At 40.2% G+C, this 26,344-nt stretch overlaps 2 protein-coding genes across 3 annotated transcripts; one reads left to right on the top strand and one right to left on the bottom strand.

The window, feature by feature from the left end:
* Positions 1 to 2,504: 2,504 nt before the first annotated feature.
* Positions 2,505 to 5,365, top strand: LOC134541264 (uncharacterized). The gene has a single exon (XM_063384551.1). It carries the CDS (start codon positions 2,709 to 2,711, stop codon positions 2,982 to 2,984), a length of 276 nt encoding a protein of 91 aa, XP_063240621.1. The 5' UTR covers positions 2,505 to 2,708; the 3' UTR covers positions 2,985 to 5,365.
* An 890-nt stretch (positions 5,366 to 6,255) lies between these two features.
* Positions 6,256 to 25,726, bottom strand: LOC134541263 (poly(A)-specific ribonuclease PARN-like). 2 transcript variants are annotated; one of them, XM_063384550.1, is made up of 14 exons: positions 25,442 to 25,726; positions 23,782 to 23,992; positions 22,924 to 23,066; positions 21,688 to 21,826; positions 20,073 to 20,361; positions 19,145 to 19,266; positions 18,253 to 18,371; positions 16,520 to 16,630; positions 15,729 to 15,798; positions 14,801 to 14,856; positions 13,821 to 13,907; positions 11,830 to 12,124; positions 10,699 to 10,757; positions 6,256 to 6,656 (listed from the first exon to the last, which is right to left on the bottom strand). In XM_063384550.1, the coding sequence occupies exons 1-14, from the start codon at positions 25,458 to 25,460 to the stop codon at positions 6,550 to 6,552; spliced, it is 1,827 nt and encodes a 608-aa protein (XP_063240620.1). In that variant the 5' UTR covers positions 25,461 to 25,726; the 3' UTR covers positions 6,256 to 6,549. The 2 variants fall into 2 exon arrangements, with proteins under 2 accessions (XP_063240620.1, XP_063240619.1); XM_063384549.1 differs by lacking the exon at positions 10,699 to 10,757.
* Between the last annotated feature and the right edge of the window lie 618 nt (positions 25,727 to 26,344).

The raw sequence follows: 26,344 nt of genomic DNA, 5'->3' as shown, positions 1-26,344 counted from the left end.
GAAGGGGAGTTGTCAATACAAAACACATAGGACACTCACATACAGAACTCAAATTCAGTACAGCGGATATTTTGTCATGGTGCTACCAGCAAATCATATACAGTAGCAATTAATATACAGTTTTGATACATTAAATTATATAGCATATATTAAAAAATAAAAACAAAAGTGGGACTTATATACATATGTAGATAGATACAAGACAAGACAGATACAAGTCATAAATAGTCAATGTTTACAGAGCATTTAATATACAAAACAGATACAATAACTATATTTGCAGAGCATTTAATATAATCACTTTTCAAAAAATATGAATCACCCATCTAAAAACTCTTTAACAGAGTAGAACGCTTCTTTAGTTAAATACTCTTTTAATTCCTTTTTAAATTTCTTATCATTTCTAGTATTTATCATCTGTCTTGGAAGTTTGTTAATTAATTTTATGCCACAATAGTACGGGCCTTGTGCAAATATATAGGTTCTATGCCCTACTATCTGTAACTTATTTTGACCCCTGGTATTATATTCATGTATATCACTATTTTGTTTAAAATTTATATGTTGAGTTACAAACAATATGGTATGATATATGTACAAGGAGGGGAGTGTAAGAAAGTTTAGCTCCTTGAAGAGAGGTTTGCAATGGTACTTTTTATTTTTACCTTTTATTATTCTTAGTATTTTTTTTTGAAGGCGAAATAATTTAATTGCTTTACTTGAGTTTCCCCAAAAAATAATACCATACTCAAGGATAGATTGAACGTTTGATAAATATAGAGCTCGGACAGCTTGAGTCGAACAAATATTTTTAATGGTTTGCATAGCATAACACATAGTGCTTAATTTTTTAGAAATAGTGTTTATGTGCACATTCCAGGATAGATTTTTATCAATTACTAAACCAAGAAATTTTATTTCATTTTTAATTTCCAATTTTCTGTTTCCAATAGGCTTAATTTCGTCTTCCAGAATTAAATGTTTTGACCGTGAAAATTTCATTATAGTGGATTTAGAAATGTTGAGGACAAGTTAATTTTTTTGGAACCATTTATTGAGTTCACTTATCACTGTATTTGTTATGTTTATAAAATCTGTTTTTTCAGTTCCTGATATTATTACACTTGTATCATCAGCAAACATAGTTGTTTCACCTTTAATTAATCTTACTGTTTGTGGAAGGTCATTGATAAATAATATAAATAATATTGGCCCCAATATCGAGCCTTGAGGTACACCAATGGTTACTGGATTTTTTTGCGAAATGTATTCTATTAATCTTCCATTGTTATTTCTATGAGTAAGTGCTGTAACTTGATAACGGTTATGTAAATATGATTGAAATATTTTAAGTGGTACTCCTCTTACCCCATATGATTCTAATTTTGTAATTAACAACTTATGATCTACACAATCAAAAGCCTTAGAGAGATCAGCAAAAATACCTAAGACATGGTTTTGTTTATCGAAAGAGTCAACTACTTTGTTTATAAAGTGATATATTGCTTGTTCTGTTGATTTCCCTTTTAAAAAGCCAAACTGATTTGGTGATATTATTTTATATTTTTCTAAAAATGCTATTAACTGGTGGGCAATGATTTTTTCAAGAATTTTTGAGAAAGAAGAAAGTACTGCAATAGGCCTATAATTGGTCATACTAGTAGCTTCTCCCTTTTTGTGGATCGGGATTATTTTAGCCCACTTTAGCCTATCAGGAAACACTCCGTTTAGTAAACAATGATTAAAAATATATGTTAGTGGATACTTAATGGCATGACAGCATTTTTTTATTATGGTCATAGGTATTTCATCTAAGCCAGCTGAATTCTTTGCTTTTAGAATGTTTACTATTTTAAGTATATCATTTTCAGTAATTGGATTGAAAATTATAGATTCTTGGTTTATGTTTATTGAACCTTTGTCTTTTTGAGGGATGGTAATATCAGCTATTTGTGGGTCAGCTTGCCTTACTAGTTCATGAGGTACTGTTGTAAAAAATTTATTAAACTCATTGACAATTATAATTGGATTTTCAACTAGGCAGTCCTTTATTTTTAGAGATAGATTTACATGGCAGTTCAATGAGTGTTTCGTATAAAAATTGATGTTAGTCCTAATTCCGTCTCAATTCCAAATTTTTTTCTTCTCGAGATTACTTTTTTTTTCATTCGTTTGGGTTCTTGGTAAATGCTTGATCTATTCCAATTTCTTAAAAATATTTCGTATTTGTTTGTTAAGTTGAAGTGCAAAGATACGAATATTTTTGTAATACCTATTTCGAAACCATAATTACTGGCTGTCTTTACATAAGTAAAATTTACAGTATAGAAATTATACATAGTAGATTTGTGAGATAGCATGATCAAAAAGTATAACCATGAAAATGTAGCCGAGTGTAAACGATTAAATTGAGTTACTACTGAACACAAACAAACGCCAACACACAAATTGATTGGGAACGATCGACTACAACAAATTTAATCGAACGATTTTCAAATTAGTCACGACTATCGACTGAGTCGATAGTTTCCATCACTAGTTGCAGTCTACCAATATATCCTCTCTATGGTCAGGCTCTTGCTGTTTCGCTGAGCGAAGTGTAAATAAACTGTTCGTTTACACTTTACGCTCGTTCGAAAGCAGTTTTGGAGAGATGATTGACGATATTTCCACGTGATGTCATCGACACGCGGATAGCTCGCGGCGGGATGGACGGCCCGGTGTCCCGGGCGCTGGGCGTGAACGGGCCGCTGCAGCAGTGCCTGCTGTTCCTGCTGAAGCTGGCCTGGAGCTCGCGGTTCCGCCTGCCCGTGCTCATCACCGTCGGCTTCATGATCCTCGACATCCGCATGCAGCTGGAGATCAACGTGGACATAGCCGTGCGCCAGGAACACGTCCGGGACCACGAGGAAGACGAGGACAGCGACGACTCCGCCAGCGCGTCCGAGGAGGAGTCCACCGAGGTAGAGAACTACACGCCGTGACGTGCTCACGAAGTTTCAGGAGGGGAAATAACTCCGCGTTGACAGCATTCGTTCTAGCTACTCGTGCTTTACCCACGGTATTGTTGAAAGTGAAAACACTCGTTAACACCTGAGCAATAACTTTTAATTATCTTTATTCTTTATCTGCGATGAACCCAGGCTACGTTTGTGGTAGAATGCAACAGCACACGCTTAGCTCAGAAGTTAAGGTACTTCCACAAACAACGCAGCGCTTCGAATCATTCCAACAGATTTATTCCTCGTTTAACTTCTGTGGAAATTTTCAGTAATTGTTCCGTTAAAGAGTAATATCTACTAAGAATTCAGTTGCGAGTAAATGCATATAAGACTTAGTTCCACTCTTCTCTTGGAAATGCGTACATCGAAATAACTGACAGTTATCCTATGCCATTGATGTAATGTATGCTTATTTGCCACAAAAAGATAAGTAGAAGTTAGTCAATATGCTGTGCGAGTGCTGTTTTCCCATGTGGCAGCTGTCTGTGCATTCAGCTTCCGTGCATCTGTAGCCCAGTCTTGGAACATTTATCAAACTGCCAGTGATAAAGAGACTGTGCTGTATACTTAATATTGTTATGTACTAATGGAAGTAAGTTAAGGACACCAGGTTTTGTTCCGAGTTATTCTTCACTTCATTTTAAACGTCTCTCTTTCAATTTTCCCACCCTCGTACTGTTTAAGTTAATTATTGGACATTGCTGCTTTTTATAACAAAAAGATAAAAATACCAGAAAACTTTCACACACTACACATGTCCCTCAATTTACCCTGAAAGTATAATTTCTTAATTCCTATTGGTTTGTGAAAAATAAGTTTAGAGCTTACATAAACAATGAATGTTGGTAGCGTCAAATGCACAGGTATTGTAATGTAAGATACAAATATTTAATTTTTTCACAAACTAGTAGGAATTAGGAAACTAGCTCTTCAGAGTAAATTTAGGGACCTGCGAAGTGTGTGGAATCCATGTTTATCTATTGTTTTCTTTCCATTCTAAAAAAGCCATGATGTCAGAGCATTACCATGTTTATTAATTTTTAATTACATCTCAAAAATTCAGGTCAACTTTTTATTATTATTTTGGCTATAAAAATCATTATTTACAAAAGTATTAAATTTTCTTAAGTCACCTGGAAATATATAATGCCTTAGAAAATAAAAATTAACATTTTCTCTTGATGTATTATTTGTATTAAAATACTCCTAGTTGCATTATACTGCATGCTTATGTTCACGTGGTGAATGTTTTTGAACTGTCACAAAAACTAACAAAAATCACCTACCTTTAGAACATACAGTAATCTAGGGATGACATCAAGAAATGGCCATGTGAATTGGTGAACTCAAAACACAGCCTAAGGAAAGTTAGGGCGCGGTTACACGGGAGTCTGAACTACTTCAGGTGAACATGTTCAGCTGTTGAGTGTGGTTACACACAGTCTGAACATGTTTCGTTCGAGGCCATTTCCCATTTAACTTAAACAGGTTGGCAAAGTAGTTCAGATCGACATATCTTCTACATTAGCCTCTGATTGGCTGTTTAGAATATAAAAAGTCTTTTGCAGAAATTCAAGATGGAAAGCGTTTCTGGCACAAGTTCGAGTAATATTTTACCGAATGCAACAAAAAAAATCAACAGATAATTATATATATATTTTTTAGTTGATCCTGACCTTAATTTTCTTAAAACTGAGATAGGTACTCTCACTCAAAAAATAATAAAAAAATAAGTTTAAAAATTTTACTGTGCATGTTGTTTGAATTCCCGATTTGTAAAAAAATATTGAGCAATATGTAAACACATTCCATTTCTGCTGATAATGCTGTATAAACAAGTGAGAAAATCCCGCGTTTTCTGGATACAATTACAAAATAGAGATCAACAACACAGTAATTCGTTAACAGTAGACAATCGGCTTTAGAGCTAAACACACTTTTCAGCAACTACCGTGTAACCGTACACTTTCGCGTTTGTAAACGTGTTTACTTAAACATGTTCACCTGAAGTAGTTCAGGGTCCCGTGTAACCGCACCCTTAGTTGCAATAAAGACTGAAAGAAAAAAAAATCCAAACAAATTCTGAAATTTTGGGTAACTTGAATGAAAATACAGATGTGAGTTTATGTATGGTTTAATTATTTTCCAAATAAGGGTAATTTGACATTCTACCGGGAATTAATTAAATACAGTGTTTTTTTTTATGAAGTATATCATAAGATTTGCTAAGCTTGTGAAAAAACTGCATAAAACAAAAATTAAAAAAAAAAAAAAGTGAGTCTCTCAATCCTCGCCAGTGATGTCTAAACATCTCACCTGTGTAACGAGCAAATTCATGTGTTAAATAAACTTATAATACAAAATTTGGACACAAAATTTTATTGTGTAATTCTTCAAAACATCGCCAGCACAGCTCTTCTGCTCTAGATCTTGCCGCTGGCTAGTGTCGCCAATAGAGCGGGGCAATCCCCGGGGCCCCGTTGGGTTTTGAAATATTTCATGTATAAGTTGGCCATGATAGAGGTACGGAAGTTACAAGTCTGTAGCTAATAGATCAATTGGAAACCTTTTAAGTTATGTGATACGCACAGATCTTGTTAACAGTTATGGCCCTGGTGACGAATAGTTTTTATATTTTTTTGAATGGAGAAAAAGGCGGAGGGGAGGAAATTGAAATTTGTACATTAAGTAATGGGGCGAGAGCCCTTGGTTTCGCCGTACGGCCCTGCCTGTGCATTGACATTCAGAAACATCTCTCGAGATGCCAATATCAAGTCTCGACCGTTGTGAAATGTGCCATTGCTTTGTTCAGTGTAGGCTCGGGGGAAAAATAACTTAGGAATTACATATTCTTCCAAAATGATGTATTTCTACCTTTGCTTTATTTAAATCTTAAATCTCAAATTCTTAAATCCTTTTAAGCCACAGATGTAGTCACCCTATATAAAAAAATAAAAAATTAATTGGTGCTGTATACAATATGTGCAAGTTTTCTTGGAGCATATATTATTTCAGGTGTGTTATGTCTAAATGAGTATAATATTTTTAAATACATTTTAATTTGATTTAGAAATTATATAAAAATTGTGATTAACTTTTGTAATAGTTTGGTTAGTAAAAAACCTCATTGCAAAGGGACGAAATTGAGGGGCCCCCTCTTCAGGTTTTTTGCTTTCGAGGTTAGACTGCAGCCAAACCCACGATGTGTTCGTCTGGTCGTTGGGGAGAGAGCAGAAGAAACAAACCACACACACACATGGCCATCGTTTTAATTATGCGTCACTATCGGCCTCTTGCGTCAAACAATACTTTACAACAGTATCCGTGTTGCCGAAACTGGTAACATTTTGTTACTTACAAATAAAAAAACTGATGAATCTACTCCACTTTGACAGAGGATGGAGAAAAAGTGCTTGAACTTGTTGTGTCCGAATCTTAATCGTTAAAAAACCGAAATGTGACGTGCGCAGTCACGCCACGGAAGTCGCCAGCCCGAGGAGCACGGACACGATGAACACCATCTTGACCCACTCCAGCAGGCGCGGCCTCAGTCCCACGAGTCGCACTCGGCAAACTGCTTGGTGCGTGCCGCGGCCGGCGCGCTGCCACTGGGCACACAGCCACCGCCGGCCGCGCCCGAGCACGGACTGGCCTCTGTAACACACGCCCGGCGCTGCGACACGGTCTGCCACTAGCATCAATAACTACCTAATAAAAACAATTACCCTTTTTCATCCAATAATCGTCGCACTCGCATAATCGCGCATCTATATTTTTAGCCGTCAAAATTGGGATAAAAAAATCTCGCGTAAAGTCGCATGAAGTTTTAGGTCCCGCTATTAGATGCCGAGCGCTATGTGTTGGTATCTTTTCCGTACAAAACGATGTATTCAAGTGGCTTGCGTTCGTGTCACAAATTTTGTTTTTCTATTTAAAGTTGAAGAAAGGTTTTTGTTGCATGAGTTATTAATTTGAAATGTTTGGCGTGCTCTTTTAAACTTCACTTTTTAAATAAACGTACTTTACATGAATGGGTTTTGTTTTCATGAATAACTTTACCTAACAATTTTTTTTTCCTGGCATAATCGTCGCACCCCTACTTTTCAAACTTGATTTTGGAATAAAATGTGTGATGATTATACGAGAAAACACGGTACTCTTAATGTAACACGAAGCACACTTAAACTAAAATATTTTTTCTGCTGATGAATTACAGTCAAAGACAATTAATTTAAATTGGTTCTTTGTGACATTTAACGTTCAAGTTTAACATGAGAATACTCGGAAATTACGCACCTAAGCTAATATCAGGTTTGTGCTTGGTGTGTGAAGCCACAACATTGTAACACAGCTTGCCTGTTATGTATCAGACCATTTATCTCAACAGTCGTGTATAGTCAGTGCTTATTCCCCACTCACTTTTTTTCCTAAACACGAACACATATTTTCAGCTAGATAATAATAATAATAAGTGTATTTCGTACGTTTGTTACTTTTAAATTGTGCATTGTACGAATAATGTCCATAAGAAACAGGAGACTAGCAGCCCATTCAAAGAAATGTTTTAATTTTAGTCCAATATAACATTAATAGCAGAAGATTTCTGTTTTATTATTTTTATTTTCATAAATACTCTTATGTAATACTTAATCCACGAAAATAGTTTAATTGTAAGCTGCTTTTTTTACATTAAAATAATTTGTAATACACTTGTCTAAAACAGAAACAATCAAAAAATAAAAATAAATACACTAGACAAGCATTTGTGGTTTTAAAGTGATCCAATCAGAGCTGCACAATACAACAAATTAAATTAATTTTTCTGAACCATGCACTTTATCACAGAAATCGTATTCACAGTAAACGATTAAGGAAATCAGCCATCTTTAATATTTAATTATCTAATGCTGAAGTTACAATGCTGTGACCATATTTAAGTACCCAGTTATGTACTAGTAAGCTGAAATTCTTTACTTGCCCCTGTGATGTACTAATCAGATAAACATGTTGTTAAAAACATAATATTTTATTTTATAAATATTTGAAGTCTAGCAAAAATTTCTATCAGAAATTAGTACATTTTTACATTTGATTCCAAACACACAAATGGCAGTCTAAGTTTCTCCTTCATTTTGTAAATTATGATTGTGTTTGTTGAAACTTCCTTATAATACATCTGAAATTATTTATTATATATTTATTGGTATATAATAATGTGATATTAATATTACAAATCTTTTAAGAACTGAAATGATATAACCTATGATTTTTTTTTCTTCAAAATGGAGACATTTCTTTACCTGGAAGCAAGCGAGAAGTACATATGCTTGCACAATCCACTACTAGTTTGGTCGACACAAGTGTCATAAGTATGTGCAAGTATAACTTATATTTCAGGCAAATTCAAACACAGCAAAAATTATTAACGAATAGTTATTTTATCTATTCAACATACATATATATATATATATATTAAAATAATAAATCAAAAGCAATGTTATGAAAGCAGCTACTGAAGCCATACAGGTAAGCACACTGCAAGCCCCATGCTCTTTCTCAGCATTTCCTGTGAACACACTTCATGCTAGCTACAACACTCTAGCGACATGCTGCAGGGACATATAGAGGCATAGAGGCACCAGGGGTGGCACAAGCTCCCTTCCTGTTGCATGATGTACAACTTTTCAACCCCCCCCCCCCCCTCCCTGACCAAAACAGACTGCAAGTGTTACCGTAGGTATAACTGTGAATAATGATCTGCGCATACAGCTTAACATGTAAGGTGAGGTTTCCTCCGAATTGTCCTACTGCCAGTATAAATTCAAGCATTGGAGGGGGAGGAAAAAAAAATCCCGAAACTCAACTGTGCTTCCAGGCTGCTGGGTATTATGCCCCCCCCCCCCCCCCTGCCTCTTTCAAGATGGCCTTAACACTTAACATGCTAAGTACATGTTAAGTGAAGTGCAAATGCGGAGAGTTACTTAACAACATAACTACAGTTATAACTTAAGTATTGAGTGTGAATATTTTTCAGAAGTATGTTACTTAGTATTGTTTCTGTGTAAATTTGCATATTTTTTTTTTAAACAAAAAATATTTCCCAAAAAAAATTCTTCAAGATGTTAAAATTTTTTAAATATAAACTAAAATTCATCCACACAATTATATTTATACACAACTTAAGAACATCTATTTGAAAGAGGTCTGGATGTTCACAACTGAGAACAATGAACAGGAAGAACAGCAGATGCCCCCACACTCGCACAAGCAAGGCCACATTCGGACAGCACACAGGGAAGGTTGCAAAATGCAGGCAACGAGAGAAAAGCGAGCTAAAGCTTCAACCAAGAGAGAGGATGAATTGCAGAGTCTTCGTAACTTTCGATCATCACGGAATTGGACTCGGGGAAAACGCAGGTTTGAAAACTTGGGATTCGCAAATGTATCCACGACAGTCACTGCAACACAGGTCACAAGACAGCAACACTGAAGGAGGCTGCAGTAAAGGAATCGTCCATGCGTTTGCCCGGAGTTTTTTTTTTTTTTTTTGGGAAACCACAGAACATTAACATCAGGGTACAGGTACTATACAGAGTTTCCAAGCTAGGTGTTTCCGAATGCGAGTCTAGTGCCTTACCACTAAACCCCTGGCTCCGTACACAATATGTACTAGTTAGGGGTGTGTGTTAGTGAGGCGGGATGATAAGAGGAATGCTTGCTATGCTTCTAGTGGTGTGTCACCCCCAAGAGTTTGGTACAAGGCTTATTCTAAACAACAAAAATTTTTTTTTTCGAAATTATACCTCTTTAGGTGCGTTACGAAAATAATGATTATTAATATCTCAATCCATTGGACTGATTATGTATTTCATACTAGGTAGGCCAATATCCTCTATTTTTAATTAAAATAATATTAATTTTGTTAGGTAATGTATTTCTATGAATTCGCACAAATTAATAAAAAATAAAGCTTTATTTATAATAGTACAACTATCCTTTAATATTCAAACATTTATTGTCATTTAACGTGTGTGGAAACTATATAGTACTAGTATTAAAAATGAATTTTAACAAGGTGGGCAGTATTTTAATAAATTTCCTTGTGAAAAATCAGGTCCAAGTCTTTTCCGTTTTTATCGGAGACGTTTACTTATACAATTCAACCTTCTGCTCTGCCAATCGAATGATTCTATAGTCGACGTGGCTGCTCCGGCAGCGAATCCTAGTGGCGGGTGCGGAACTACGCGTGAATCGCGCTCAGAAATTCAGTAACTGACACTGAATACTGGTCCATGTGGTTAAAACCATTTATTTATTGTGAATATTATTAACATAAAATGTAAGTGTATTTTGAAGTGTATTTATGTAAGCGAGGTTATGTTCTCGTACGTATAATTTATTTGCATTGTTAATTGTAACGTTATTATTTAATAAATTATTACAATTTATATCTGTTATCTCACTAAATTAAATTATCAATTTTATACGCACGTTTGCATTAGTACTGATTACTTACTATTTATTTAATTAATTTTTGGTGCAGTAAATATCAAAATATATCTCACTGTCGCAAGTAAAAAAGAAGTATAACCTCTAGTGTGTGCGTACCTACTGCGTCATGGCAAGCACGGCAACTCTGGGGCGCGACGTGCAGCAGGAGGGAGGAGAGATGGGGAGAGGGGGGAGGGGGACGCACCTTGCTCCTCGCTGCGCTCCTCCGCGATGGGGTCGAAGCCGCGCTTGGAGACGCTGCCTCTGCAACAGGACACGGCCCTCCGCGCTGACCAGACCACGCACAGGCGCACCCCGTCTCTGCTCTCATCACGCACAACGTAGGTACCAAACTTCCCCTACTGCAACTCGACCAACGCCTGCCAGTATCCAATCTCAACATCACTTCTTTGTGTCGGCCGCTTGAGTGGCTACAAGCCTCGCCACAGCACAACTAAACACTGCTGCCTAGAACGCACCAAACAGCTGGAAATACATCGTGTGAATGTATCCAGGACAAATTAAAATTGTCGTTAAATATATTTTCCAGTGCCAACCTACAATTTCTGTTACCGTATTTACTCGTGTATAGCACGCCCTCGTGTATAGCGCGCACCACAATTATTGCAACAAATTCCAAAAAAAAAAAAAAAAAAATATATATATACATATAATTTTTTTCCCCAAAAAATAAATTTTACTAACACTTTGTGGTACCTGTTAAGTAATTACTTATGAAACAAATGATTATTTACATTGATGTGTGGTGATGTGTCAGGAAAATACTTAAATTCAGTACTCTTCCACCTGAAAGCGAAACTTTTGTGGCATACTGTACCATCTGAAACGACCGAGCACGCTTAACTCTGCTGTGTAGACGGAAGATAATGAAGCGCTGTATCGTCACAACTGGTAATAGGGCGGGAGGGAGGGAGGCAGGCAGGAACGGGACTATGACCATCAAGTAACCTTGACAGTTGACAGGACTAAACACCACCACTCCCGTTGCTAAGCTGGCGCGGAGGACTGGATGACTCACTTCGCCCGCACACGTGCATGTGTGTGAGCATGTATGTACGAGAGACCAGGTTGTGTGTGAGTGTGAAAGAGAGGCCTCGTTGCTTGTGCGTATGTGTGGGGTCATCCATCACCCGGCAGTTAACGACTAACACTCCTCCTCACCACCTCCACCCCTCAACTTTTTTTTTTCCGTGTATAGCGCGCATCCTTGATTTTTTTCCTTTACTTGAGGGAAAAAAGGGCGCGCTATACACGCGTATATGCGGTAATTGTGCTAAACGGGAATGAAGCTGCTCTACGCCGGCGACGCACTCACTCTCGGAAGCCACGGCTGCACCTCCTCTTGGGCGTGCCGGCGGCCGGCACGGGCTCCCGGGCACGGCGCTTCAGCACGGCCGGGGACGGGGAGCGCTTGCGCAGGCACAGGGCCATGTCCCGCGCGGAGAGCGTGGCGCAGCCGCACAGCTCCTCGTGGCGCCGGTGGGCGGCGTGCGACACCAGCGCGTAGCGGTCGCTCTGGGAGAGCGTGGCGGCGACGAGGCGCGCCTGGTCGCGCCGGCGCAGTGCCACCCACGCCGACGTGTCGCTCACCCACGACAGCTGCACGCCGCCTGGGGCAGCGCGCGCACACTCCGCTCCTGACACTCCACGGACATCCAACCTGCTTCTCGTCCCCTACTGTCCGTGTTCGTAACTTAAACATTCCATGCAGGGGCGCAACAACTAGATTTCCAAGGGGGGGGGGGGGGGGGGGCAATATACCTCTTTATAAAGAATCATAAATCCCCCCCTACTGAAGCTAGGGATCCGGGGGTCCTCCCCCGGGAAAATTTGTATTTCAAGGTGGAAAATGGTGCTATTTAAGCAGTTTTATTATGTCAAAATTGATTACACAGCACTTTCTTTGCCCCCCGTTTGCCCTCACTTCAAGGTTTCAGAGGGGGGAGGGGGGGGAAATACCCATGCCCCATCCCCCCCTGTTTTGCACCTCTGATTTCATGGTTACTTCCTAACAAATGAATTTTTTTGTGCTTCAATTTTTCATCGGTGAGTAATGAAACAAGCTACTACAGTCCTGTTTTAAAAAACCTTTTCTCAATAAATAATCTGGCATTAGCATAAAACCAATCACCATGATAAGGGTCGGGATGAGCCTCAACAGCTGCTACGAAATTTCTGGTTCGGACTTCTCTTGACTTTTCAGGCTTCCTTAACGAAGGGGAAAAAAAAATGAAGAAATTCCAGTCATTTATGGTAGATTTCGAAGAAATACTGCCTATTGTAGCCGTTACCATGGTGCGGCTTCCGGGATATTTTTATATGGTTTTTCGTTTCATGGTCCGTAGACCCCAAAATCATTGTCAACTCAAAAGTTATATATATCCGATTTTTAGGAACATGATAACGGCCCTAATTTTTCACCAATCACTTCCAAGCTGATACATGAAAAACAATCATGGAAAATCTCTGTCGAGTTCGTTATTGGGGTAGAAATGGGGAAGGATGTTTGAAAAACATAAAAAATCACTATAACTCCCATATAATGAAGAATATCATATCAGTTTCAATGTATTTTAACCTGTTGGGGTACTACCACAAAACTTTTGTCTAAATACAAGAAGAAATGACAAGGGTTGGAGGACGAAAAAAAATTCATAATTCCCTTAGTAGGGCACACTATCCATTAAAATAGTTTGTAAATGTTATTATTTTTATCTAAAACTTTTGTATGGAACTATTTCTGATAATACAAACCATTATTGCTAAAAACCTGGGGTTAGAATAATAAAATACCCATATTCCAAATTTTTTATTTGATTTTGGGTTTAAAAAAAATTAACCATTGCACTGTTGTGGTTGACTATGTGCTGAAATAACTAGCCTGCGTTGTTTCTTAACAAATATGTTACCAGTAAATATAAATTGATTAATTAAAATTGCTCAGCAGTGCGTGTAAGGCATCATGAACTGTGCCATTAGGCTACATCTGCCGCCTGTCAGAAGACTACCCGGCCTGGGGGGGGGGGGGGGGGGGGGGGAAGGAAAACAAGAGTATGTATAAAAAATAGTTTTCTTTTCAATCGCATTTTGTGTGCAGGGAAAGACGAAGGACCAAGGGTGAACGGCGCCCTGTTTCTTGGGCTGCAAAAAGCTGAGACACGGACCATGAAGACTTCACTTGTGTTCTACTGGGGACAGATACACGGTTCCGACCCTCACGGTGAAAATTGTTAGAATTATTTTGCCCGAGATCAAAGGCGGGACACGACTCGCAAGGGGCGAGCCTCGAGCATCCCGGGGACTCACCGAAGGGGCTGAACAGCTCCGCCACGTCGCTGGTCTTCCACTCCCGCGGGAAGCTGAGGTAGAACACGTGGGCCGTCGGCACCTCGGCTGCGCACAAGCAGGGGCGAGCTCAGCGCCAGACCCCCGGGCCCACGCGGGGCGAGTCTCAACCACCGCCTTCACCACGACATGCATGTTGTAGACCTCTACACAACACATGCTTCTTGACTCCGGTATCGTCTTTCAAGTCGGAGCTGAGAAACATTTCCACTGTACATCAACACGGCAAGTATTTAAGACGGATCACTTGAGCCTCTGAATTATGTCTAATTGAATCATGTCCTACAAACCAATGCGAATTTCATGGCTGTAGCAAAATTATTTCTTTGAAAAATAATTGTAAGTAACGCCATTATTTTCCACATCGTCGTGGTGGTTGTTCAACTTCATTCGGCTGAACATAATCGAGATGATCGTCTTCCACGTATCCAAAGGTTTTGAAAATTATGTGCATACTAACACGTACTGCCCATAACTAAAGAATTTCTTTGTTAACAATGTTGACAGCTTTTTTTTCTCGATACACAACACAAGTAGAAACTTATGAACTAAATTTATAATATTACAAAGAAATGTCTAAAAACACTTTAGATTTCAAAAAATTACTTTTAAACGTTTATTTCACCTTAATCTTGGCTTAAAAACCATGTAAGATATCATGATGGCTGTTAGAATACTAATTTCCTAACTTTGTCCGTTTGTGTTATTTCTCTTTTTATACAGCTTATACAATTTTTATTTTGTCTGGATTTTTTTAGCAATAAAAAAACAGTTGTTTGTATTACCAATGTGTAAAAATACAAGATATAGTTTTTAAGTATAATTCAAGATAAAAAAAATAGTATTTATATAGGTAAATACATCAAACTGTGCAAGTGTGATTTTGTGCTTACCACTAAAAAACGATAAGACTTATTTAATTCTAGTAACGCAATACTTACGATCGTCTCCCGACAGGTCAATGTAGTTGGAATCAACGCTCCTCAAAAGATTCAACCTGATAAACAAAACTATGATTATTATAAGCAATGGCAATGTTTGTCCAGAAGACACTTCACTTGCACTCAAAAATGAAAGGAATGCGACAAAACACAAATGTGAGGTCACAACTACTCGCTTCTCGGTTATTCACAACACAGAAGGATCACCCTTCAGAAAGGTTCATAGCAATGCTTCAAGAAGTGGGAACAGCTGGAGACGGATTGTTCCGGCACCACAATAGCCCGCAACTGCTGCTGCTAGGAAATTACACGCAGAGTTCACAGATGCTAGTTTTTTTAGATGCGAAGCGAATATTCAAATTGATTGTTTAAAAAATTTGCGAATTGCAAATACTGTTCACGGCGAATCTGCATTACACTTATTTTTATAAATTTTAGGATTAAGTAAAAACATAATTACTTAACAATTGCAATTTCTGAACTGATTTGAGTGATTAACCCACTGGGCCAATTCAATAAAAATTATAAAATAACCATGCATAATAGTAAACCTGAGCATTCATAAAAGCAAACGGAGTGCCACGACTTGATTTAAGTAACCCATCTTTATTCAAGCAATTTATTTCACGAGAGAATCTTAGGCGTCCAATGTTTTAAAATGCAAAGCTTCACATCAGTCGTGAAGCTCCGCATCAGAACAGAAACTTCAAATAAAAATAACAGCAAATTTCCTGGTGAAAGTCGAATGGAATATTAAAAAGAGCTTCGACTGACTTGCTCAGTGGAGGCCTCGCACAGGCCTGACTCGCAGCTCCGCGCTGGAGACACGCGGCTTATCCGTGGCACGTCGACTGGGAATATGCAGTGGGAGGACTGGCTCGACCAACCAAGGACGAGCACGGCACGCAAGGGCGAGGGGGGTACTTACTTGTTGATGTAGGGTGCGAGGAGCGGTGATGTTGGCAGAACTGGGTGCGTGGGCGGACTGTCTTGCGAGCCTGAAAACACGGAAGGATTAGGACATCAGGGAAAAAATATGATACATCAGTAATGATACATCTGCTCAAACTGCTATAGTAGTTTCTGGAAAACACGATGACACAAAATATAGGTCGGGACAAGATTATATGGCGAATTGCGGTAAAACAGAAATAACACCTCACACCAAAAAAGCGTGTAAATACACAATGCAACACCAAAATTCAAGTTAATACACATACCACAAAGAATCGAAATCGAAATGCAACTAAAATCAGAATTTACAACCAAAACTTAATTCCAATGACAAATAACGAAATAACTAATATTTTTAATTATTAAATTAAATGAAAGTAATTTATTTAGCACAGTGTTTTGCCAGAATTTAATAAAAAAAAGATTGAAAAACATTTAATTTTTTTTTAACTTGTTAATGATATCTTTACATTCATGACATTAGTACATTTTTTTTTCAAACACAGAAAAACTTAAGAGATTTGTTTTATTTGTTACAAAAATTTGGACATGTTTATTTCAAATCATTATATTGTATCAGTTAAAATGACACTTGTTTTTGATAGAGATTGGAATCATGGAACATTAAGGCAGCACACGTGTTCAGTAAAAATATTCTACAAACATATTTCTTAAAAAATATGAAAACAATAACACCAAACTATCCTAAAGGAAACTGGCCTCCAGCCTGTGCCGACAGGAGAGACAGAGGCGCGGCAGACGTACCCAGGTGGCGCGCCATGGCGAGGTAGCACAGGCCGGTGAGGAAGGCGTCGTACGCTGCCTCGTGGCCCTTGTCGTCCCGCGCCGTGTAGCCGGCCCCCTCCTCCGCGACCCCTGCCCACACACGCCCGGCTCAGTCCCCACGCTGACGGGCAGGTCACGCATCTACGGTGACATCGACTCGAAAATTATCTTTGAAAGATTTGTGCAATGGGAGTGCATGACTTGATGTAAGTGTTTGGACATACGCCATTGCTAAGAACTTTTTCTGTTGAAGAAAATAAAAAAATAAATTTAAAAAAAAATATTTATTTCTTTATTATAATAAATATTTATTTCTCTATTTTTATTTTTTCATCAACAGAAAAGGTTTTTAAGTGTATGTCCAAAAACTTACATCAAGTCATTGACTTGAAAACTTCTATTCGCTCGGAACAGTGATAGTCGGTCCACCTTTCTCGCGTGACAAAATACTGTACGATTTGAATAGCTAATGACTACGCCACTGATAATGCGCAAACAATGGATGAGGCCACAACAGACATAGCCTATCACGTCTGTACGTGTGTGTCGCGCAACATGCGTTGATTGTTACGAACAAGCTTTGTGTAAAGTTATTAACTGGTGTAGCGTGGAAATGCGTCAACTTAGAACCCTGATTTGGGTGTCGTTGAGAAAAACTCGCAGAGCACTACAAAGGACCCGAAGTGAGACAATGTAAGTAAAAATCGGTACTAAACTGAAAATAACAAGATAATCAGAGATGTCTTACTAGTCCAAATCTGTGTACAATGACAAAAAAAGATAATAAATATTTTTTTTTATGACACTAGACATGGAAATGAAAACTACAATCTGAGGCTCACATACCACCATCTGTAGCTCGTGTAGGTACAATTATTATAATTGACACACAAGGATATGTTATCATTACAGAAAAATACTAAAAAAATTCAGTATCAAGTTAGTCAAGGTGCACGTGAGCTCGGTGATCTCACATTCCGACACAACCAGAGCGCGAGCTCCGGCCAACATGGCGAGTGGTGCACGCAGCAATTTGAATTGTTCATCGCGAACGCAACCAAGTTAAGTTTCCGAAGAAGAGAAAATAGGAGCGCCTCACGGCACACACTTTGAGAACCTCTGCTTCTCGCAAATACGTCTGCGACAAATTTTCAGGTTAGTGCAAACCAATTATAGCAAACACTACTTTGTAAAAACAATTGAGGAGGAGACACAAAGTGTATGGTAATAGGAGTGACTGTTCTTCTAAGGAGAAGTAACTACAATATGCCATATTAGTTACAACCATTTTTGGCAATAAAAAGTTTATAATTTATAAAATTTTGGCTGTGTTCAAGCCAGTGGCGTAGCCAGGATTTGTGTATGGAGTGTGTTAAGAAGCATGCCCCCCCCCCCACGTAATAAAGTGGGGGGTCCGGGGGTCCTCCCCCTGGAAAATTAGGATTTTAAGGTGTAAAATAGTGCTATTTTAGCAGTTTTCGGTACTTAAATTTAAATATTGTAACGGTAAAATTCTTATTAATTTTAATATGAAATTTGTTTAAGTGATGAATAAGAAATTAATTAAAGATTTGGTGCTAAGGGGGTGTTTGAACCCCTAACCCCCCCCCCCCCCCCCCCCCCCTGGCTAGACCCCTGGTTCAAGCATACCAAATACTTTAATGGAATGCTCGGTTATCGAAAGTGACCCCACCGAGGCCCGTGACACCCACCCACTTGCGGCATGGAGAAGGGCTCGTCGCACAGCGAGTCGTACAGGCTCTGCAGCGCGTTGACTGCGATCCTGTCCTTGAAGGGCGGCGACGCAGACATCAGCTTGGTGTCCAGCAGCCTGCAACACGGCCCGCATCATCCGCCACAAGCCAACACCAAGCCTTCACGTTCCTTTTCTTTTTGCCGTGAATTTTGTAGAAAAAATAACACAGCTTTTAAGAAATAAACAAAAACCTCTCCTTTTTTTCAAGTATCCAACCAGAAGTAAAGAACCTTCTCAATGAGACAGCATCAATGCCCCACAGGCTGTAGATCGTGGATGGAGGGGGGGGGGGGGGGGGGGGGGGTCAGTGACCGACCACCATCTTGGATCGTAACGGTCACGGCGGCCATTTTGGATGACGTTTAACCTTGGGAGCTTGACCTCAGTGACCATCTTCAATCCAGACATCCTGAATTCCAGAACATTCCGCAATCTTGGAATGGAATAAACCACTACTGGGCGTTGCAATTTCCATTACAGCCGCCATCTTGAAAACTACATTTTTTTTTTTAATGCTAGAAAATTTCAGGAAAAAGTTAAAATTAAAATAAATATATAAATATATAATCAGTAAAATTGTGATAAATAAACCTTCCACCAATATCCCCCCCCGCCATTTTGAATTATGACGTCACGTCCGAAATTTCCCAATTACGACATAACCGTTGCACTTTTCGTTACGGCAGCCACCTTGAAAATCAGTAATTATTAAGCTATAAATTCAGAAAAAATTAATATTAATGTAAAAAAAAAAAATTTAAAAAAAAAATGGGTGCTTGGTCCAAACCCAGTGAGGTCATTTGATCAAAAATGCCAACGGATCCTTGCTCCCCTGTGCCGGGGGTTACCTGGGGAACACGAAGCCGACCATCTCCTTGAACTGCAGGTAGTCGGGCGGCAGGGGGTCCACGAACTGGTGCAGGGAGTGGCTCACGTCCAGCAGCATGTTGTGTCCCACCACCAGCTTGCCCTGGGCACGCCACACACGTCACACGTCACTCCGTGGCGAGCACACACCTCAAACAATCTCCATCGCAACACAAGACTTGCAGTAGCATGGCTTCCGGGTTGCAGCCGTGTCCTTGGCGGATAATTCACCTACGTTTAGGTCGTCATTGCAGTCGCCATCATCAGGGAGCAGTTACCCAATACCTACTACCCTAAGGTAACTGCTCTCTGATGATGGCGACTGCAATGTCGACCGAAACGCGACTACAACCCGGAAGCCAAGCTACTTCAGACAATGGCCGTGAAAGCCTGCGGACATCATACAACACTTACAGTTTGAATTTTCAGCACCTCCAGTTTCAAATGTAGTAAGATGAAAAAATTACAAAATAGAATTTTTGTAAAATGATTTATAAGCATGGTTTAAATTTTTAAAATTAAATGTTATCAAATGAAAGTGCACATAAAAAGAAAATAACCTCCCTTTTTCCAGGTCTCTAGTGACAAGTGTTTAATACAGCAGGCTATGGGGCAGCACGTTCAGTGCCCTGCTCCAAGCCGTTCCCGCTGGTTCTGGCATGCTTTTGTACACTCTTATTTTTAAATAAACATTCTTTCCACGAAGAGGTTTTGTTTTTATGAATAACTTTACCTAAAAAAAAATTTTTTTTCACATAAAAATTGGACTACTTTTGAAATTTGATTTTAGTGTAAAAGATGTGACGATTATGCGATGAAACACGGTATGTGATAAAAAATGGCCAAACATATTGTAGTGAAAGTTAGTCTGCCGCTGGCCTGCCGAGGACAGTGCCAACTGCTACTGACCGACCGGGAGACGAGTCGCAGCACCCTGCTGAAGCCCAGGGCCCGGTCCAGCTCGGCCCGCCGCCTGGCCTGGGCCTCCTCCAGGAGCCGCCGGCGCTCCGCGGCGCCGCCCGCCCGCAGCGCCACCAGCACGCGCTCCCCCGCCTCCGTCTGGCGCGCCTCCAGCACCACCTCGCCGCCCGGGTAGCGCCGCTCCACCTCCTGGTGCAGCAGTTTGCGCACGAAGCCGCTGCAGGTGGGCAGCCGGCGCTCCGGGGAGTCCCCGGACAGGAAGTCCTGCACCTGGGCGCTGCGGCACCGACCAGAGCCCCCTCGTGACACGAGCGTGGGGCTCTCCTCCGGGGACGCACCACTACGCCGAACGTACAATAACGCCGAATGCCAAATTGACTACAACGCCGACAGCTAGAAAACTGCTGTGTACCACAACGCCGAAATACATTAACGCCGAAAAATGTCATTGCAGGTCTGCCACAAAGGTTACGTTAGGTAAGGTAAGGTAAGGTTAGGTTAGGCTAGGTTAGGCTAGCCTAGGTTAGGTTTGGAACACAAATTCATTCAGTTGTTTTTCATTTTGCTCCTGTGCCCCCCCCCCCCCCCCCCCCTCCCCGCAGCAACATTTTTCGGCGTTACTGTAATTCGGCGTTGTCATACACAGCAGTTTTTAAGCTGTCGGCGTTGCGGTCGAGTTGGCATTCGGTGTTATGGTATTCGGCGTTATTGTACGTTCGGCATTGTGGTAACGACCCCTCTCCTCCTGGTCTCTTGGAGGCCAACTGCAAGTAGCGCCTGTAAGGACTCCACCCCGCGTTCCCACAAAACCAAGTTAGAGACTAAACAAGTTCTACTGAAAGCATGCACAGTGTTCCAGCCCACACAAAAATGAATGAACGTATGCATGAGCCAGGACTTAAAAAGAGTTTTTTTGACACTGGGGAAGGGTTACTTGTCAGACAAACCCCCACCACCGGTTCACAGCTACGTCTGCCACTCGCCGGGAATCGTGCACACAAACCTGTGACCGAAAAGTTGAAATATCCCTGGCAAATTTTTAATTTTTAAATAAATATATTTTGCCATTTTTTTTAAAGGGGAAAAAATATAAACATTAAGAAAACCCAGCCTCCTCCATTCCTATGGCTGTACTAGTTCAAACAGAACTTTCTACACTATTTTATTATAGTATAGGTATGGCTATGCACTATAACACCAACTAAAATAATGCTTTGACAGTTTGGTTCACGGCTGACCAGGGTGTCCACAGTTAGTACTTTTATAATTTTTTTTAGTAGTCTAGTAGGTACATTTAGGCTCAGATCTAGTACTTTTTATTCTTTAATACAATAATATTACAGTAACTCCAATGTGTTTTATTATTAAGCTTAATTATTTTTAAAAACTATGGAATGTGTGTGTGTGTGTGGTGTGATATTTAAGTTCGAGCATTGCAGTGTCATAATGACTTCCTTAATTGTTTTAAAACCATAACAAATTAAAATTTAGTACTTTTTTCTTTCAAATCTAGTACTTTTTTTTGCCTAAGTTGGTACGAAATATTTTTTTCCCTTGTGGACACCCTGGGGCTGACTGGAGCACGGACGGACGGAGAGCGCACCAGAGGCCCGACACGGTGTCCTGCAGGTTGTCCGGCACGGGCACGGGCTCGCCGCGCTGCGGGGACCCCAGTTGGCGCTCCTGCTCGCGTAGCTCCTCCCTCTGCCGCTGCTCCTCCGACTGAGTCATGTAGGGGATGCCTGCGCACACGCCCTCACCCTGCACCCTGCAACGTCGCCCCGGGACTTCCCCGACACCCCCTTACAGGGGTGCCCACGAGGGGGGGGTAACGACGCAGACTGTGTCATTAAAATTTCAGACGGAGGGGGGCGCGTGTGTTGAAAGACGACAAAAATGTACATATTATTTACATACTTATAGCTTCTAATGTTAAAATACGTTTCCGGTGCTTTGACGGTTGAACTGGGATCTTGTAAATCAAAATTGGCAAACCCCGCACTTTCCTCTCAACAAAAATAGCAGTTTTTGGGCATCTGTCGGTTCAGGATGGAAATATTACCTGATATGACCAAAATTATTATTAGAAAACCAGTTTTAATTAATGCAAAATGTGACCAAATATAATACTAAAAAAGTATAATATTATAAAATAATTGAGTAAATCATTGAGAAAATGGCATAAAAAATTTTGGTTGGGGGGGGGGGGGGGAAGGGTGACACAGGGTAAGGGGGGGAGAGTCATAGTGTTTGGGGGGGTGGGCACCTCTGCCCTCTTTATCAAGCACGCAGGCTACATTATGTGGTACTCTTCCTCCATGTGTCGGCCGTGCGTTGCTGTTCTTGCCTGCTACGGCACCGCCGCGGAGGGAGTCCGCATGCTTGCGGTGACAACCTTATGTTCGTCCACGTACAATTATCGTGCCCGCCACACGAGTCTGACGACTGTCGGTGGGCATGTCTGAATTTAAAATTAGAATAAAAAAATTTAAAAAAAATAAAAAATTGGCTTGCAACGGAGAAGTCTGATTTTACGTTATTGCTGGGAAGTGAGCGTGTTGACGGGGAGAAATAGCAGTTCGTTCTGTCTTAGTTCATCTGTGCTGTCGTCCTTGTGTTGTCCGAGGAACCGGTACCGGTTACGGTTCTTGGCGCGGGTTTAGTTTGCCAAGAACCGAAACCGATCCTTTCGTTAGTTTAAAATACACAATATAAAACCATGGTTAAAAACAGAAAAACCTGATTATTTTTTGCCCCCGGCCCTGGAAGAAACAGGTTCAACCAATCAAGTAAGATTTCAGCGACTGGCTGCAGGACAGTCATCGTGCAACATGCTCACCGTCGCGGAACAGCTTGTTGAAGTCGAAGCCGTGCGTGGCCAGGAAGTTGATGCACGAGCTCTGGCAGAGGAAGCGCGGGTCGGCGGAGGAGCGACTCAGCTGCCGCGGGAACACGTAGAAGTTGTAGGCTCGGTGCGTGTACCTGCGCCCAGCACACACTTCTACTGTGACTGCGCCTGTTTTGAGGTACTGGACAATCACATTCCAGCTCCGTTCCCACTCACGGCTCCATTTCAACCAGCACGTACAATGTTTTTTTTTATATAAAGCTATATTTTATAGAGAGCTATTTCAAAAATAAGTTCACACAAGCAGTTTTGCATGCCTCGGAAAACCAAAAGAACCAAATTCAGTGAGTGATCTTGACTTTCCATGACAAAAATTGCAACTTCCCTGGTGAATTTTTTGAAGTAATTTAACTATTTTGCAATTCCAGAAAAATAGTAGAATCAATCCTGTCTCCACCATCCCCTACAGCTGAGCAGCATGGAGCCGACTGCAATTAATAAGTCTTCTTTGCGTATTTAGGCGGTTCCATTTCTGTGCGATGGGGCTGCTATCTCTCCAGGATTTTACCATAAAAAAAATTTTATCGGTGGATGTGAAACGTCCGGTAGTATACTTTGGAACCAAAAAAGTCAATTTTGTTAAAAATATCAATCAGGCTGTATTATTTGCTAAGAGACGATATGTTTCATGATTGTATTAAAGGTTTTAAGGAATTCTTATATTTTAAAGATTTTTTCGGAAATGGAATAGTACATTTTTTTTAAAGAGAATAATTTCTCCACCACATGCCACATGTTGTAAGGCAGTTGTGACAGGGAACGTGTGTGTCGGGGCGGGCGCCTGCTGACCTGTCCTCGCCAGGGTGGTACTGGAAGGCGCACAGCCCGAACTGCACCAGCAGGAAGTCCATGCCCCGGAGCAGCTTGGCGTACTGCCGCGCCGGGGAGTCGTGCGGGAACACGCTCTGGCCCTCGCGCAGCCCCGTGAACTCCCCGTCCACCGCCAGGAACTGGGCCTCCGCGACGGCCCGCTCTATCTCCGGCAGCAGCTCCTCCAGGTCTGCCAACAGCGCGCCGCGGCTCGCACACTCCTCCTCCTCCACCTTCTTGCCGTGGGGAGGAGTCACACTGCTTGTCGCGTCACAAGGAACCTCAATGACAGAGGCTGTCACAGTCTGTTTGTGCCCGACGACGGGAACCGATCTCAGTTCCCGAACGTCACAACTGCTTTATCTTAGGAAGCTGACTGTGTTTGCGCTGGCATCGTTGTGTTGTCCATGTTACCTGTTTAGTACCATCGTCGGGTTCATCTGTGTCCATCTGTGCTGTAATATTTTATGAAAAGTTCCTTGATACAGACACGTTCATTGAGTTGGTTAGCGATTGGCCAGCATTGTGGGAAATCTCTAATGATGATTATGCTAATAAACTTGTGGAAAAAAATGTAAATAATTTATGGACTAGTAAAACTTTTACGTTGCTGCTTTATCGTAAATTATATAATAAAATTCCTATTTTACCCTAAAAACAGAATTCACATTTTCCTACTGGTTTCTGTAAAATTACCATTTGACACAGCTGGAGCTATTTTGTGCTTTAATTATTTTGCCAATCCTGTGGTTCTCCATGTGTAAGAACATGCATATTTCATGTTTATATTTTGTTTCGTCATTGGAAGGTAAATGAAAATTAAAATAAATACATGAATTCCTACTGTTCGTCCCAACCCAAGCATTAACCCTTGACAGAGATTTTTTTTATCAGTACGGAGGCGCAGAGCACCGACTTGGTAGCATACAACCTGATCACAAAATCCAAATACAAAATATACACATACTTATAAATTGAGCGCCACAGGATAAAGTCACTATGTAATGGTGGTGATCGCAACACTGCACAGGCCACCTAATGTAAAATATGACTGGTAATTTCTCAAAAACCAGTACGAATTCAGATACGCTGTTTTTAACTATTGTTGAAAGGTTTCCAACTCTGCAAATGTAATTGGCATGTTTCGACAGCTTATGAGCGATTGATCACCGGCAACAGAAAGTGTTCTAAAGCTGAAATGACACATCAGGCCCGATACACTCAATAACCAATGAAATACAAGCTCGCCATGATGTCAACCCAACAAAATACATGCTCCGACGGCCCTCAAGGAATTTATTCTATTTATAATTTGGCCGTGTCGTACTGCCCCCCGATTGAGTTGAAAGATTACAGAAAGCAGCCAAAAATTAGAAAAAGCATGGGCTGTGATAGCGTGTTTTTTCTCTCTTCTACGTGGTTTATAGCCCATTCTTTACTGTTTTTTTATAGTGTATTTGGCTTGGAACGATTTGCCGACAGCAAAAAAAAAAAATCGTCGGGTTTGTCGTATCGTGTTTTTCGTGGCATTGCAACTCCAGCTTTAGAGTGCATGCTCAAGACGCAAGTGAAATGCGCTTAGTTGTTATAGATATCTAACGCTACATCTAATTAAATACCTAGTAAAACAAGAACTTACTTGAACGTGTAACTTCCATTTTACACGAATTTACGAATTGCAACGTAAATAGGCGCCAAAAACATTAACAAAACACGTTAAATAAATATGCCATGTGCAGCAATTATCTACCAGAATAATGTTCTTTGAAAATAAAAATCAGATGAATGCTACATCACTAAATAGTACAAATATTTATATATTCTCTAGTCCGTTCTAAACGACTGTATTTCTGTTTGATAATGTAATAAACTACTTTCCACGTGAATACATATTACATATTCACAACAATCCTTCACGGCTACTTTGTTGACAAGGTTTTTTTTGTGAAGTGGCCTAGAGATTATCACAAAACAGCCAGAGAGTCCATTTATCCTCATTAAAACTACATAATAAAATGGAATACAAATATATATTTTTCCTATGTTAGACTTATGCTCTACCCAGGATTCAAACCAAGAACCACTCGCATCCAAAAGAACATATCTGGGAATAATATACTGCACAGTTCGAATGTTGTACTTCACAGTGGTGCTCCTGACCCGTGTTTTCGATACCTGGAACGAGCGATGGATGGTACTGAGCCTTGGGCTTTGATTACTGTCAATTATGACGGCACTAATATAGTGCATAAAACGGTCACCTAACTTAACACTTACTTTTTACTGTTTAATAAATCGTCAACAAAAATATATTCATTTCTAGTAGTTAGCCATCGATTTTGTGAAGAATGCAAAAACCATCTATTTTTAACTATATATTTTCAAATAAATTTGACACTCGCTAATTTCTACACGCACTAGCACACAAATAAAATTAATGAGTAATCCTAATACAAACAGATGTTTCTTTCTCCGGTGGTGCAACGTCGACAAAAACTCTATGCACTTTATAGTTTTAAGCGTCTGATGTGAACTAGGCTAA

Source organism: Bacillus rossius, chromosome 18, assembly GCF_032445375.1.
Source record: "Bacillus rossius redtenbacheri isolate Brsri chromosome 18, Brsri_v3, whole genome shotgun sequence".
NCBI classification, from domain to species: domain Eukaryota; kingdom Metazoa; phylum Arthropoda; class Insecta; order Phasmatodea; family Bacillidae; genus Bacillus; species Bacillus rossius.
The sequence above is the reverse complement of the archived record's forward strand: the minus strand, read 5'-3'. Positions and strand labels throughout refer to the sequence as shown.